The sequence below is a fragment of the Haliotis rufescens genome, unplaced genomic scaffold, assembly GCF_023055435.1.
Source record: "Haliotis rufescens isolate VD_foot unplaced genomic scaffold, xgHalRufe1.0.p SCAF_3, whole genome shotgun sequence".
Classification (NCBI taxonomy): domain Eukaryota; kingdom Metazoa; phylum Mollusca; class Gastropoda; order Lepetellida; family Haliotidae; genus Haliotis; species Haliotis rufescens.
Genome location: NW_025964001.1, coordinates 2,518,767 through 2,536,330, shown reverse-complemented (window position 1 = coordinate 2,536,330; position 17,564 = coordinate 2,518,767). Strand labels below are relative to the sequence as shown.

General features: G+C 41.0%; 1 protein-coding gene across 2 annotated transcripts in view; it reads right to left on the bottom strand.

Annotated features, from left to right (window-relative positions):
• The window catches only part of LOC124148498 (E3 ubiquitin-protein ligase UBR2-like), a 76,504-nt gene that overhangs the window by 36,632 nt on the left and 22,308 nt on the right, over positions 1 to 17,564 (bottom strand). Inside the window, exons 10-21 of one of the 2 annotated variants that reach the window (XM_048403546.1) lie at positions 16,719 to 16,755; positions 15,926 to 15,977; positions 11,725 to 11,823; positions 7,915 to 7,996; positions 7,700 to 7,778; positions 6,975 to 7,083; positions 6,135 to 6,263; positions 4,965 to 5,049; positions 3,748 to 3,834; positions 2,443 to 2,504; positions 1,338 to 1,448; positions 553 to 618 (exon numbers count right to left, since the gene is read on the bottom strand). In XM_048403546.1, the coding sequence (XP_048259503.1) occupies positions 553 to 618; positions 1,338 to 1,448; positions 2,443 to 2,504; positions 3,748 to 3,834; positions 4,965 to 5,049; positions 6,135 to 6,263; positions 6,975 to 7,083; positions 7,700 to 7,778; positions 7,915 to 7,996; positions 11,725 to 11,823; positions 15,926 to 15,977; positions 16,719 to 16,755 (998 nt within the window). Of the gene's footprint in view, positions 1 to 552; positions 619 to 1,337; positions 1,449 to 2,442; positions 2,505 to 3,747; positions 3,835 to 4,964; positions 5,050 to 6,134; positions 6,264 to 6,974; positions 7,084 to 7,699; positions 7,779 to 7,914; positions 7,997 to 11,037; positions 11,137 to 11,724; positions 11,824 to 15,925; positions 15,978 to 16,718; positions 16,756 to 17,564 lie in introns of both variants that reach the window. The other variant, XM_048403547.1, reaches the window with a different exon arrangement.

The window sequence follows — 17,564 nt, the reverse complement described above, 5'->3', positions numbered from 1 at the left end:
TGGCAAAATGTATGCTTTAGCATGTAGGATGTAACGGATGATGGAAACAGAAAAATGTTTCTTTGGTTCTAATGTACACTTTCCTATCAAGATCCTGAGGAGATTCCTGACTAAGGGTATCTAGTTTCCTGACTTATAGGGTCCAGTTTCCTGTCTAAAGGGGGCCAGTTTCCTGACTAACGGGGTCAGTTTCCAAACAGGGTCTGGTTTCCTGACTAATAGGGTCCAGTTTCCTGACTAACAGGGTCCAGTTTCCTAACTAACGGGGTCCTGTTTCCTGACTGATGGTGCCAAGTTTCTTGACTTACGGGGTCCAGTTACAAGACTATAGGGTTCAGATTCCTAACAGGTTTGGTTTCCTGACTAACATTGTCCAGTTTCCTAACTGACAGGGTCCAGTTTCCTGACTTTCCGGCTTTAGGACTGACAAGTTTTCAGTGTATAGGACTCAGCTATGGGGGGAATTGATTTGTTTCACTTTCCAAACTTAGTATCAACAAGTTAAAGTAGGCTACCTATTTCTTGGGGACTGTGACTGTGTGTCATTCTCACCTGCAACATTGCTATATCCCTGTCGTACATCTCGCCACGACATCGCACATTATGATAAAAGAAAATCTGAAAGAAAACACAAGGAAATATCAAACATCCAGCTGCTTGCAATGCTGCTACATGAAGACATATCGACCGACTACTGGCTACAAGGCCACAACTGACAACTGTGTGTATATCCTACATTGACTGAGTGTATTCAGCTGAATCAATTTCCTGCAGCTGTGCACACCCAGTCTCACACTCCAGTGCTGGGATGACTTAGCATTGTTCCATGCCAATTTGCATATCACGTGACAGACTTTTCTCTTCATTGAAAACAAACACACTAATACTGAAATCAGAATTCTAAATAATGATGGATGTCTTACAGTGTTATTTACAGATTGTGTTGCACAATAATTAAAATATTCCACTACAAAAACGACGAGGAGTGGGACAACGTGTCGTTGCACATCAAAGAAACAACATCGCTAGCTGTCCAGATGTGTTGGATGTCTACACGTGGAACTGTACAACCAGTGTAAACAAAGGGTAAATACAAACATCGTCACATCTTGCTGGCCTGTGGTCTGTGGCAAAGGTGCTCGGTCTGGGTAGGAGAGCAGCGATAGAAATTGGCACTTGTCCTGTAGTCCTTACCAAACTGACCAAAAGTAAAGGTATCCTAAGGACCAGTAGGAATTTGACCTGTTTAAGTATTTTGCTGTACGTTATCATGATAAGGACTAGTGGACTAAAACTGTCAAGTTCTATCGCTGGAGAGAGGTCCAGTCTGTCATTACCTGGTTCAGTAGAGCAAACCCATTCCTCCTCCACATCCCGGCCTGTGTCTGGGCTATCATGACCTGAGTCCGCAACGGAGCCTCCATTAACTCCATGGGCTCCAGACGTTTCTACAATAGTAAACCCATAATTGTACAACCAGCATGCTACATTGAAGAGTACAGGCTTACATATCAGTGTTTGAAATAATTCTAAAACCCAACAGGACCGAAGGGCATGTGACCCGAACTCAGACATTATAAATACGGAAAAGTCATGAAACATAAGAGTCTTGATTCAGTAGAAACAATGCAAACAAACACATGAGAATCTACGGGGAGTCATGATAAAACTGAATATGTAAGTAGTCTTAAAATTATCATCCAGACAGTCGGGCAGGTGGAAGAAATTGCAGCCTGACAGAAAAGTTACCAGCTACGGGCTGGCGGGCAGGCAGTTATTTCTGACACTGTTCCATATACAGGCTATTTGGAACACGAACTGAACAAATGACAGTCAGTTGCGAACCACACACACAGTGTGGACAGAACCACAAACACACACAGTGTGGACAGAACCACACACACACAGTGTGGACAGAACCACACACACACACAGTGCGGACAGAACCACACACACACACAGTGCGGACAGAACCACACACACACACAGTGCGGACAACCACACACACACACAGTGCGGACAGAACCACACACACACACAGTGCGGACAACCACACACACACACAGTGCGGACAGAACCACACACACACACACACAGTGTGGACAGAACCACACACACACAGTGCGGACAGAACCACACACACACACCATGCGGACAGAACCACACACACACAGTGCGGACAGAACCACACACACACAGTGTGGACAGAACCACACACACACAGTGTGGACAGGACCACACACAGACATCTAGGCAAGTTTCCCTGTTGTAATATATGTGGTCCATACACAAAGGGGTGCCAGATCTGAAAACTATTCAGTTAAAAAGCCAAGAACTGAGCGTCTTGAACAATTTTAAAACATTCCCCCAAATAATCAAGGTCATTCAAGCTGAACATTCAAATCTGTGGATTATTGTCTTGCAACCATACTATGCCCTCACCTTTGTACTCAGCTCTGGGGAGTTGAAGGAAAGTCCAAACTTGCCAAGGTGTAAATGTAAAGCTGAAAGAAAATGAGAATTTTTTATGAGTGAGTTAGGAGTAAGTGAGTATGGTTGTACGCCGCATTTAGAAATATTCCAGTAATATCACAGCTGGGGCATCAGAAGTGTGCTCCACACATTGCACCCACGTGGGGAAGCGAAGCCGGGTCCTCGGTGTGAAGAGTGGACACTTTAACCACTAGGCTACTTCACCGCCCCTAAATTTCACTTGAAAATATTGAAGTAAACATGAGAACATACATTATTTATATATCCCACCATGTTTCTGGAAATGCAAAAAGTGAACTATAGTAAACATGGTAAAATGTACTAAATGTCAAACAACAGCCTGCCCCCAAAGGAGGCTGATTCCATGTCATATAACCCATGTTCATTCGTCATTCTGACCTACGTCTTCAGCTATGACTTTTCTAGTGTGACATCATTCCAACCTTACGTCACAATAAGATTCGAATGAAGTCAACAATCTTCAGCAATGACATTGTTCCTAGTGTGATGTCATTCCGACCTACGTCATAATAAGCCGTCCCAAACACACTGGTGATATTTGCACTGGTGGACATACGATTTCTAGGAACTTTGTTATTTCTAACCCAATCTTAAAGACAATGACACGTGCAATCAAATGACTGTGTAGACTATCAGTTTGTCCACCTGCTTGTGATAGAGGTTGAATACATGAGCTACTGTAAAACATCTCCATAAAACATTGTACAAATATCTGCTTTAAGAGCATGGTCACAGTTTAAAGTTCAAATCAAGGTCAGGTGAGCTAACAATTAGGTAGGAACTATTTGTTTGTTTGTTTGTTTGTTTGTTTGTTTGTTGTTTTATGCCACTATCAACAATATTCCAGCCATATGACGGCGGTCAGTAAATAATCGAGTCTGGACCAGATAATCCAGTGATTGATATCATAAGCATTGATCCACGCAATTGGGACACGATGACATGCTTCAACCAAGTCAGTGAGTCTGACCACCTGATCCCGTTAGTCACCTTTTACAACAAGCATAGTCGCCTTTTACGGCAAGCATGGGTTGCTGAAGACCTGTTCTATCCCAGATCTTCACAGGTCAGGTAGGAACTAAACTCATCAGAGCATTAACATGAACAGCCTAAAGACAGATAACAAAAGCTGGCTGACTGTCCTGGTAAACTCGATGGTACATGACCAGATGAGCCAAAGCTGAGACAAATAATTTCAGCGCTATTGCATCCTTGCTGCCAGATTGTTCTCACCTGACAGGAACCTTGTGAGGGGGAGATGGATTGACGTGGGCTGACCCGACACATCGTACTTGACAGACTTGGTATTGTAGCCAGCAGCTGGAAGGACACTATACATGTACTCACCACCAATAGAAACACAAACCATAGAAACACAGAGAATTTTTACGTTAAGAAGTGATTTTTCCAATGTGTACCGCTTAATGACAAAACTAACAATCTGTGAAGTGTAACCACAGTGTGTCCTTATGCTTATCACGATATGCTTCACGTGATTTCCGAACTTTCCACGCTAACCCTGCATGAGACAAAGGGTGCATCTCGAGTCATGGATCTATGACGTCACATGTGATGCGTTCATGAGCCTCAGATCACTCAGCATACCATTGTGCTGTTTGTGCATTGAACCAATCTAACATCTCTTGAATACGTGTAGTTCTTCATATATTACCGAACATGTATGGTATGAGCGTTTCGTTTGCTGGAGAGTACGGACACACTTCACAAAGCTATCAGGAGCCTGGCCACTGCTGCTCTGCCCCACTGTAAGTAAGTGATGACATAAAGAGTTTGTGACCAAATAATTGCCTTACACTGGCAGTATTGAAGCTATATGATGGATCAAGCGTGGGCCATGTTAACAACTGGTTCCAACACATGCAATGATCTATCCATCATGTTATGATGAAACACACTGATTGTGCCAACATTACACAGCTTTGGTTCATAAAGACATTCCCTGGAATACCCAGGTGGGAGAAGTGGCATGTGATAAAGATTAAATGACATTGATGTTGGTATTGTCACAGCAATCCCTGTTATGACTGGTTGGAAAAACATAGATCGTCAAGTTTTACAATTGCATGTTCCTAGGTACAGCTGAGGTGAGGTTGGTGAAATCTGGTTTAAAGTCCCGTCCAAGATTATTGCACTTATATAGCGACGTGCATGCACGTGTGTGGCTGCTTGCACTAGTCCGGACTGATGCCAATTTATAGTGCTAGCTCACCGAGATACCATGCTGCAGTTTAACACGAATACCCCACTCAGACACAGTATACTGATCCCCAGCCGACCAGTCCTTGTTTAAGCCCTGAGGCCAGGGATCGAACCCCGGATCTTCCGCTTTCCCGGTGGAGGCTCTACCACTAGACCACGGGGGTGGACCCTAGGTACAGGTAGGACCTCACCACTGGTTTCCTGTGTGTGAATCAGAGGACTGGTCTTACCCTCACACTTCTCCCGTTTAGCCGAGTCCCTGCACTGGTACAAAGCCTCTAGTGTTTCCTTGTAGGCAACTGTCAGAATGTGTTTCTGAAATCAAAGTTATTTCAATTTGTACCAAGAGCAGTAAACATTATTATGTTTTCTCCAAATGACAAATTACAGGCATGACAGTAACTGATTAATTTCCTCTATCTTTGCATCAATGTTCAAATTCTAGAGATGAGTAAAAATGAAAGAAAGAGAATTTAAAAAAATCTACCTTAAAATTCCATATACAAGTGATATAATGGATTATGCAAAGTCATTATCAAGATGATTTATTATCACATTACCATTATCATAAATGGTCAGTCACTTTTTGATACTCTTGAGCCTGAAAGTATGGTGTCCATGTCTGACTTAAACAATTGTTTGTTTATCAAGTGCAACAATAATGCTGGAACAAAAACTATTTCAGGTTGTTCATACAATGGTCTATTAATTAAAGTTAATTTCTTTACAATAGAGGGAGATGGGCAGCTTTGTGGTCTAAGTCAGCAATAATTGATGTGCAGAGTTGTGTCCCTTAGCTTTGCCAGGATCCACTAGTGTTGAATTTGAATCCTACATCTGCCCTGATAACGATCATTGGTCTGTCAACGCCAAACCTAAGTGGTAAACAACAACAACTGGGCAGTAACTCTCCTCACTCACTTACCATTATTATGGACATGATCCGTGAAGATCCGGGGTAGAATAGGTCTTCAGCAACCCATACTTGCCGTAAAAGGTGACTTTGCTTGTCGTAAGAGGAGACTAATGGGATTGGGCGGTCAGACTCGCTGACTTGGTTGATGCATGTCATCGATCCCAATTGCGTGGATCGATGCTCATGATATTAATCACTGGATTGTCTGGTCTAGACTCGATTATTTACAGACCGACGTAACATAGCTGGAATATTGCTGAGTGAGGCATAAAACAACAAACCAACCAACCAATCCTATGGACACCTTCATCGTACCTTGGTTGGAGCACTTGGGGCTTTCCTCCCACAATATACTGACACTCCATGGCTGGACAGTTTAAAGTGACATTAAACTCCAGGCTGGTAACTGACACGGACAATCCTAATTCCAACTAGTGCAGCATGATGACAACAAGGTGTTGCAGTTCCATCACTGTATACTTACATCCTCGGCACACCAGCTGGCAAACAGCTTGAGGTCATCCTCCAGCTTCAGCTGCAGGTTAAAGGCCCCCTCCCACTCCGGCTCGAACTCCAGGTGCTGCCCAGTCTGCCTCGTCACTGCGTCCATCCCCTGTCAGACAAACACCACACTCAAGTCTCCACATACAGGACATCCGGTGATTCTCACGATCTCATTATACAATTACAACTAGCATCATGTGATGTTGTTCATTTCAGGTGTTGATTTTCAACGCAAATAAGGTCTGGATCAAATGCATGTGACACAGTCAATGGAATGTCATGATATGATACGTATCATCATATTTTGTGAGCAATATGTTACAAAGGCTTGGAATTTCCTGAATATTTGCTCTCATATTTGAAAACATAAATGTCTCGTTTCACTCAATACAGTATTTCATATAAAACTGAAGTGTCAAAACCCAGGTAGAAAAAGACTAGAACAGAGGCTTTTGATCACTGTGAAGTTAAGAATACCAAATAACGCTTCCATTATCATGGTACCAGTTCTCCCAACGAATGTGTGAAAAGATATGGGAATAAAATATGAATCGATACAGGATTATAATATGACATGACAAAGGTAAGTGCATATCGAGTATCGTATTGTCTGAGAATATTATCGATGCACTGATGTAATGGTGAATAGAATCCCTAGAATACATAGCTGACAGTGACGAGTCTGCCACACGTTGATGATCAATTGCCCTGATTAAACCTTCTACTGTAGGAACAAAAGGAGAGTTTCTATCTTAATTGTCTGGTCCACTTTCTTTGTACAAACTTATCCAAAAGGCCGATACATCATCCTATATCTTACTTGCATAATCTTTAACAAGTCTAATAAGGCCACCACTCCATTAAGAAAGTTTGTGCGTAGTCCATCAGACCATTCTTCCGAACAGGTTGGTTTCGCAAGGAGTGCATATCTGAAGAGAAGAATGGGAATGTAATGGCAAGGTGTCATCCACAAGACCAAACATAGCACAGTGTGTCAAACCCCCCAATCTGTCAAGGAGTGCTCCGATTCTGAAGGGGGCGCGGGTGGCCCTGTCATCTCAGGCGCTGTAATTCACGTTTCTACTCCCAGTTCGCCCGATTATGTTTCTAGGTATGTCAGCACCATATCTCTGCTCGTGGGTTTCACCAAACTGGTAAACATCAGAGACCTGCATAACTGATCTGTCCTCCCACATCAAGCTGGCACGCCATGATGTAACTGGAATACTGTTCAAAGTGGCGAAAAATCCAAATCACTCTCACTCCAACTCTGAAATGCCAGTTGAAGTCTACACATAACAAGTCAGTCCGCTACCAAATACCCAAATAAGTCCCCCATCAAGACGTTATCCTTTACCAGTGGTAATTAATGGGGTCCCAGGATGCTTATTTTTTGCTCCTATAGAATTTGAATGTAGGTCCCCTGCATCTTTAACTTGTCACATGGGTTCATGACCCCTTGACTTTCATGCCGATACCATGCTTTGCTCGGTCATAATGTCCTGCATAATCAATCTGACCCTGACTGGCCAGTGTGCAACTTACTTGAGATCATAGAGCATGTACCATGCCCGCTTATAAACTGGGTTGCGATCATTCCGGTCAAAACAGAGTTTACCATCCTCTGAAAAGGAGATGCAAAATGACTTTGAGAACATCTAAAGACGAAAATATCATGACTTTAATAACACTAAACATCTTTTGGAGGTATTAACTTCATAGAATGCTTTCACTGTTGTGAAACTAGTTGAAAGACTCACTGTTTTTCTTGTTTTCACAAGGCCTGAGAAATGACTTCAGTATGACACTGAGCAGATCATACTCCACGATGAGGGACCGAGCCTGTAACACAGAAGTTGAAGGTCAAGGTCTCACATACAGCTAGTCAGCAGGGAACATGTGGGATGTCCACCTCCTGGTCAGCAGGTATACACTGGACACTGTACTCATCAGTGGTTTCAAAGGCCATTCAGTACAAACGATAGGGAAATAGAGTCAAATATATAAACTGTACCAATATCAAAAGCAATATTACAAATTTTGACAAAAAGCTATCGACAGTTTTCAGGTTTTATTACATGGATATATTTAGTCAGTCAATTTTCGATTAAAAAGTATAATTGATTGAACATGCTGAAAACAGCTGCCAATTGTTGATGTGGTACAACACGGTTCCCTCAAAATGCAGGATCTTTCAAACCCTGAAGACTGGGCTTGTGTATCTTAAACACTGGTTCTATAAAAACAAGTAAAATACAAAAATGTCGAAATATGAGTGAGTGAGTGAGTGAGTGAGTTTGATTTTACGCCGCTTTTAGCAATATTCCAGCAATATCACGGCGGGGGACACCAGAAATGGGCTTCACACATTGTACCCATGTCGGGAATCGAACCTGGGACTTCAGCGTGACGAGCGAACGCTTTAACCACCAGGCTACCCGACCGCCCTGTCGAAATATGAAATGTGATCAGTCTGAACTTTGAAGTGACTCAAAGGCTTGTTAACATTAATCCTCTGTAATCATTATCATAATCATCAAATATGACAGATATAATTTCATGCCATTTGTTGACTCTCATTAAGATACACATACCAATTTCTTAGATCTGAAAGAGAGGTGTATTGTAACTGATTGTTCTTTTGTAAAAATATTAATAAAGATTATTTTGATAAAAATTGAAATGAAGGACAATTCAGAACCAAATGTACGGTATATACAAAGTATTAGTATAAACAGGATCAAAACAAGCCTGCAATTCTAGATTATAGAAAGCAGGTGAAAAGGTAACAACCAAGTGGCATACATACAGTGAAGTCTTGTTCTCTCAATACTATTCGGACCAACAGTATATACAAATTTATGCGGAGTTTGAGGCAAACTGGTGACAAAAGTGACAAATTAATGTACACTTAAAGCACAAAATAAACAATGTAACAAAGAGATGTCATTGCAAAGTAAAAAAATAATAACAACTTACGAGGGGCGATTGATAAGTTCTAAGCCTAACAAAGAAAACAAAGTCAGTTTGATACCAAAGCTTTTTATTTTTGGACATAGTCCCCTTTAAGGTCAACACACTTCTGCCAGCGATGTTGCAATGCCATTACGCCACTTTTGTAGAAGTCAACTTCTTGGTCACTCAAAAAGTTGTTGACCGCTGTAATGACGTCATCATCTGACTGGAAATGAGTTTCAGCTAAATGGCTTTTCAACTGTGGGAACAGATGATAGTCCGACGGAGCCAAATCAGGTAAATAAGGTGGATGTTGGAAAAGTTCAAAGCCACACTCATGGATTTTGGCCATTGCTATCAGTGATGTGTGTGCTGAAGCATTGTCGTAATGATAAAGCACACCTTTCGTCAACTTTCCACGTCGCGTAACTTTGATTTTCTCTCTTAACTGTCTCAGAAGTTCCACATAGTAAGCCCCTGTAACAGTACGGCCTTTAGGAAGCCAGTCCACCATGATCACACCTTCAGAATCCCAAAACACAGATGCCATGACTTTCCCAGCTGAAAGCACAGACTTTGCTTTCCTTGGAGTAGGAGATGTGACATGTTTCCACTGTTCAGACTGTTGTTTTGATTCAGGTTTAAAGTGGTGGACCCATGTTTCGTCCATTGTAACAAATCATTTGAGAAAGTTATCTGGATCACCTTCAAAAAGCTTGAGGTTCTCCCTTGAGAGATTCTGTCTTTTGATGTTTCTGATCAGCTGTCAACAGTTTGAGGACCCATCGAGCAGAAACCTTGTGCAATATCTGTCAGAATGAAATGCACTCGCTCCTGAGAGATGTCCACTAAGTTGACTATCTGTCGCTGTGTCACTCGTCAGTCGTCCATGACTATGTCCAGGATTCGCTGTACCATTTCAGGTGTTGAAGACACAACAGGTGGACCAGGACGGGGTTCATCATCAGTGCTTGATCGCCCACGTTTAAACTCTGCCACCCATCTTTTCACTGTTGCATATGACGGGGCATCTTCCCCTAGTATGGATAACATATCCTAATATATATGGCATTGGGTGTTAAGCCTTTCTTGTAAAGGTATCTGATAACAGCTCGCTTTTCCTGTTTCTCCATTTTAAGTCATCTCATAACCCCCCTTGCAGTCAATATTATACTAAACTAAATAATGTGTCCAATACAACAATCCTCCTGTGTATATCACTGTACTTGATCAGTCTATCACCACCACATAGGAATTCATCTGTACCACACTCCTTCAGAGGTAGGCTCACAACTTATCAATCGCCCCTCGTAATAACAACAAACCAGAAGCAGCCCCGTCCCTGATATTTTCTCAAAGCTGTAATATTGTACCACCATGTACTTCCAGTTAAAAAACATCATTTCCAAACCCTAAAATTAATCAATACAACTTCTAAAGATCCAACAATTTCATGGAACTGCTAATAAACTACTTACATCATCTATACATGTTCAAACATAATTAATATGTGTTTATCAAACTGTTTATATGCTAACAGTTTGTTATCTTCCCAAAAATAGTTCAGAATTGTTAAGCTACAAAGAAACTATTAAAGCTTGGTTGATTGTTCCTGAATAGTGTTCAGAGATTTATCAATGAATAATAGCCAACCTCACAGCCAAATACATAATTCAAGTCAATGACGTTCGAGTTAACAAGGCTTCACTGTACTACGAAGTATTTTCTTGAATACTGTTTGGAATAATTTTGGTTTCAAATCAAGTTTTCAGCAGTTTATGTTTCGGAATAGAGGGAATAAAATTGTTAACTCTACGAAAAGTGCTCCAGGAACATTACTCTACATCTAAAGGCGGCAGCTGCATATAGTTAGCACATTGGTGGCGTTGGCATACGATAGTCATATAACCATATGCTGCATAACCTACCAAAGTGGGAACTGTGAAAATTTGGACTGAGATACATGTTATGGACACGGATCGGTAATGGTCATCCCGTATAAAGTCCTTCATTACTGTTGCATAGTGCTACAAATATAAAACAGCAGTTTAGAAGTCAGAACATGTGAGACCATTAATTGCTAGATTTTCATCTTCACCTTCAGATATTTGAATTTCCCATTTCCCCCCTCGCCCACTTTTTGCTTCAATGATGGTGACATAAAAAACGAGCAATCAAAATATTATGGCCTTATTGGGAATTAAGTTAGAATGATCACAGTCAAAAAGATCTTGAGGAAAAGCTTTCTTGCTTTTTCTTGCCACTTTTGACCAATAACATTATCAAATTTCATCCTCATCTTTAAACAAGACAAATGTGTCATTTATTGGTGCACGGGAATGCAATTTGCTTTCATTTTTCCCTCAAGAATTTCCCCTCTTGTCCTGTGATCACTCTAGACGTGAAGCATATAGAGTTTTGAGATTTTCCATAGTCAGATCAAAATATTATGAAAAAATAATCAATTTGATGACATTTCCTGAAGTCGATAAAAAGAAGACTCCAATTTGAATGTTTACAAGAATCTCAGAACCCTCTGTGCTATTTCTTCCCTCTGGAAGGCAAAGATGTGGTGTGATGGGAGATATCACAATCATCCCTCACACTGAACCTACCAGACTGGGCACTGTAAACATTTGTACTGTTAACGACGTAACAGACACGTCGTGATCATGGTCGTCTTTGCAAAAGTCCTGAAGGAGTTGATCATACCGCTGTGGAGAGGCACAAAAGCATGTGACATCATCACAACCACTCTCAAAACTACCGACCCTCCACCAACTACCAGCAGCATAGCAACATGTTGGCAGCAAGCACTTAGGAACTACAGTGTAACACGAGGACACCTGTGTCAGTCATATACAGCAGTGTACAGCATGTACTAGCAGGGGTTGATCTAGGATTCCAAACTGAGTCCTCCTGGTAGGCAAATTGGGAAAACGAACTGTTTGATTGGTATTTTTTAAAAGTGGGTAGGTAACAGGAAAGACAAGATATTTTAATGTTGACAACGTCTTTATTCTAAGAGGTGCCACGTTTCGGTATAGATCCCTATACCGTCATCAAGCAAGAGTGACTCTTGCTTGACAACGGTATAAGGATCTATACCGAAACGTGGCAAGATGTTATTTTCCTTACTTCAGAGGTATGTTAACATTGCATGCAATATTGTAGGACCAAGCATTACATCATCTTCCTCTTTATTGGTCCTGTTATCATTGAAACAACCTGACCAAGCCATCACATTAGTTATCACCATGATAACTATAACAGCAGGAAGTGAGAAATATGTAATTTCAATTTGGGAAATTCAGCTGACATTTGCTGCAGACTTCGGGCCGAATTTCAGCCTCTGAACAGGTCTAGATAACCCCTGCTAGTCATGGTGAACATCACCTACTTAACTTTCATGTTACAAGGCAATGGAGTCTTTGGAATTTTCTGTTCATGTTTGCTACAAATTCTTTTGCAGTAAATGGTTTCAAATCACTATACTCTGTTAAATCTTCTATAACTGCTGTTAAAACAAGATGGAAATTATTGAGTTAAATCTTGTGTCAGATTGAACTACTCAGTCAGGATCAGCCTTCTACAACCTTCAAGCCATTTCAAAACAGTTGAACAGTGAAAGGCGTGAGCAATAATTCCAATCAATATTACAGCTGCAACCATGACCTGCAGATCATCATCAGACATCAGCAAACAGTAATCTACTGATGTACCTGGCCAGGCAGCTGTCTGTCCCAGTCGTCAGTGTATATATACTCACCGCCAAAAGAAACAAGAAACCATAGAAACAAATAGAGAAGTATGTACATTAAGAAGAGATATTTCCAATGTGTACCGTTTAATGACAAAACTTACAATCAGTCAAGTGTTACCACAGTGTCTTTATTCTTATCACGATATGCTGCACATGATTTCCAAACTTTACAAGCTAATCCTGTATGAGACAAATGGTGCATCTCGAGACATGGATCTATGATGTCACATGTGAGGCATTCACGAGCATCAGTTAAGGCAACATAACAGTATATTTGTTTGTGCATCGAACCAATCTAATATCTCTTGAATATGAGTAAGTCTTCACATATTAATCATCATGTATGGTATTCATGTTTCCTTTGGCGGTGACTATATATATCTCCTCCTAGTCTAGTCATGGCTCTTTATGTATGCCAGCCTCTCACTGAGTCAGTACACAGTGAGTGAGTGAGTGAGTGAGTTTGGTTTTACGCCGCTTTTAGCAATATTCCAGCAATATCACGGCGGGGGACACCAGAAATGGGCTTCACACATTGTACCCATGTCGGGATTCGAACCCGGGTCTTTGGCGTGACGAGCGAACGCTTTAACCACTAGGCTACCCGACCGCCCCGAGTCAGTACACAGAGGCAGGACACTCGGTGATTGGTCCAGTAGAAGTTGTGTATGGCAATAAGAAGCAATGTGTGGGAGTAACAACTTCTTCATTTAAGGACTGGATTTATAGGAAAACTGTGCAAAGTCTCAAGGGCCCCGATCCATAAAGGCATCTTAGCACTAAGGTGATCGTAACTCCCATGAACACTGGCTTACGATAGTCGTAGCACTAAGATCGGATTTGTGGAAGGATGTCCTGATCGAGGGAGCGTGTCCTGCTACAAGTCTGTAGTGATGCAGACAAGGCTCATCCTCCATCTCCAGGAAAACCTTACTTTTGTCTCGTTGAGACCGACTTGGCCTTTAGTTTGGCTCTCAAGGTCACTTGAAATAGAAATTGTGTTTGAGATGGCCATACTTGATAGTACTGTCTTGCAAAGAAGTCTGTGTGTTAAGTTGTAATGTGCCCCTTGTATACTGGAGGATTGAGGAATTATGAGGGTCCTGATGGGGGGCTCCCATAAGCAGTAAGTAGTAAAATTTAGGGTACTTTTTCATTAAGCAGTAATTTTTCTTCTTTTTCAATAAAATCGTCGCTGTATTATTTTTTGGTGGGTCCCCATATTTGTTTCACAAAAATGCCAAATGAATTTTTCAACAAATATTATAATATTATCACCAGGTTATTTTACCTTTCGTTTCATCCTGACAATTCATATTTTTAATACCGGGTAAAATCTCAAATCGCTAAACATTCTAGACTGGTCCCCTGCGTCAGTTGCGCAGCCTGCTTTCTGTGGCAAAGCATTTGGGTCTTGAAGACAGACTGTTTTTGACCATTTTAATCATTTTACGATAAGCAGTAAATTATTTATTTACTTTAAGCAGTTATTTTTTTGGTATTTTCCGTTAAGCATTTACGATAAAAAAAGATGAATTTTACGTTTACGATAGTGTTTGAAGGGTGTTTTACGTTAAGCATTAAAACCCATCAGGACCCTCAATTTTCTGAGCAACCTATTCTTAATGTTTGGTCTCTCAAGTTTGGACTTTTCAAGAGCTTGGAACATAGTGAATGAAGTGGTTGTTACCATGATTATGGTGTCAGAAATATCCCTGAGAGCTGAATGTACATAAGCATAGATACCAGAAACATGACATGACAACAAATAGCATTGTCATACATATTTCATCTCTTACATGAGACATGTTGAAGATGAAGAAAATAAACAGTTCAACATAAAATTCACAATGCCTTTCAGAAAGTAGTCAAATGTAACACATTGTATTTGGAATTACACTTTCTTTGTAAAGTACAAATTCTGGTACTTTTAGGTGGGAGAAGTAGCATCCAGGATTCGAACCCACACTCTCAGGGTGAGGCACCTAATCGCCAGCACACAAAGTCAGGAATCTAACCCACTCAGCCACCAAGGCTTCCACACAAGTGCATGCCCCAACAACTGGCAGTCTAGATCACATACCTTGTGTACCACTCTGGTAAGTGTAAATTGGCAATGGCTCCCAGGGCTGGAAGCTATGAATAGTGCAAGCCCCAACAACTGGCAGTCTAGATCACATACCTTGTGTACCACTCTGGTAAGTGTAAATTGGCAATGGCTCCCAGGGCTGGAAGCTATGAATAGTGCAAGCCCCAACAACTGGCAGTCTAGATCACATACCTTGTGTACCACTCTGGTAAGTGTAAATTGGCAATGGCTCCCAGGGCTGGAAGCTATGAATAGTGCAAGCCCCAACAACTGGCAGTCTAAATCACATACCTTGTGTACCACTCTGGTAAGTGTAAATTGGCAATGGCTCCCAGGGCTGGAAGCTATGAATAGTGCAAGCCCCAACAACTGGCAGTCTAGATCACATACCTTGTGTACCACTCTGGTAAGTGTAAATTGGCAATGGTTCCCAGGGCTGGAAGCTACGACTAGCGGAAGCCCCAACAACTGGCAGTCTAGATCACATACCTTGTGTACCACTCTGGTAAGTGTAAATTGGCAATGGCTCCCAGGGCTGGAAGCTACGACAAGTGCAAGCCCCAATAACTGGCAGTCTAGATCACATACCTTGTGTACCACTCTGGTAAGTGTAAATTGGCAATGGCTCCCAGGGCTGGAAGCTATGACTAGTGCAAGCCCCAACAACTGGCAGTCTAGATCACAAACCTTGTGTACCACTCTGGTAAGTGTAAATTGGCAATGGCTCCCAGGGCTGGAAGCTACGACTAGTGCAAGCCTTGAATGCGTAAGGTCGCCGACATTGTGTGCCGGCGATTAGGTACCCCACTCTTAGAGTGTGGCTTCCAATCCTGGATAAGACTCCAACCAAAAGGTTCTTGAATAGATGAGCTGTTTTAACTTCATAGCAGTGACAAAATACTAACTATTATAACAGCGACCTTGATAAAGAATAATTGCCTCCAATATGAGTGTTAGAACTTACCTTAGTAAAAATGCCTGCAAACAGTTTCTTGCACTCTTGGTCCATGAGAGCTCTGAAATAAAGGGACAGAACTCTGATGTTAACACTTTGGGATGTAAAGCAATTTACTTCAGCTGCATTGAACAGAATGTATGTACTTGTCTTTTAAGCACTGAATACTGACACATCACTGACATAAAAGACAATATCATCTGATGCAGACTACCATTTGACTAAGTCTATCTACATTCATGCAAATATTTAGCAATGTCTATGATCTGAAGCCAGATATGAAGAGCTGAAGCCAAGGCTAATGACTTTATTCTGCAGCATTAAAATAAACCATAGTTTCTGTATTAATTCTGTGTTGGCGTTCACATAATGTCCAATACATATTTTCTTGACCTTGTGATTTTCAGATGCACTGTGCATATAAAACAATAAAATTATGTTCTTCTCATAACACTTGAAATTCCAAAATAAGTGTTTGTATAAAATGCCATTATTTGGTTCATCTAAACATGCTAATTCCATCATGTCTATCACAAGAAATTTCAAATTAAATACCTGTTCTAAATATATACTACTCAAAAGAAGTTTTATTCAGAAGTCATATTACTATAGTTAATCTGTCATGGCAATAGCTACATGAACGAATCAGGTGGTCCTTAACTTCTTTTGAGTAGCATATAACAAAGCTTTAATTTTGGTACTGTCAACAGAACTGTTCTAGTTTTCATGGAACCTTCAACTGACATTACAAGCTAAGTGACAGGCCGTGCCGTCCTACAGTCAAGCATTGGTTAGTACATACCCAGCCATAAGCAACTGATGGCTCTGTACTCGAGCAACTGAAAATACAAACACACATATGTTGAGTCACCGTCCATGATCCAGGTCACATACATTAGTAGCTAGGGATATTGTGGACTACACGGATGCTTAACACTTGAGTGAATTCACATCACACAGCATTCACTGGAATGCTGGCTGGAGAACTTCGCACACATCTCCACAGAGTCATTTATCTAGGATGCTCAACTAACTGCCGCTGCCAGTGACAGGCAAATTAGCAAATGGAGAATTTTAAAGTTCTAATTTTCTTAAATACTAACATTGTACTTTGAGACTGCATTCAATGCAATAATATTAAACTAAGCATTAAAACCTCTGCCTCTAAATTGGTGCTGTTATCAGTTAAATACGGCTTACATCTTAATAAGTCGCAAAGAACAACGACGAATAAGGTAAGGTTTATGTCACAATAAAACTTCTATCATGACATAATTTCTGGGGATTCGGACGTACACTTCCCACTTGATGACGTCGTAAATTGGACAACATTATTCTTGAGGGGGTAGTGACTTGTTCCCCTTAGATATAGCCAGGCAACGAAATGGCTGAATGATCGCACCCAAAAGTGGGTGAGATGTGGCAATCGTTTTTGGGAGAAAAGGTTCCAAAAATTGACATGAGGATTGAGAAAATGCAGGAAATACCAAAGTTACCCCCATGTGCATAAAATAGACTTGTCTAACATGGCTGTGATCGGATGGTATTCAGGGAGTCAATATTTTAACATGGGAAACTTTGTTTAAAGCCTGTAGATTCTAAATAATGTTGATATCTCATATAAAAAATAAACGACTCGTGGACATTG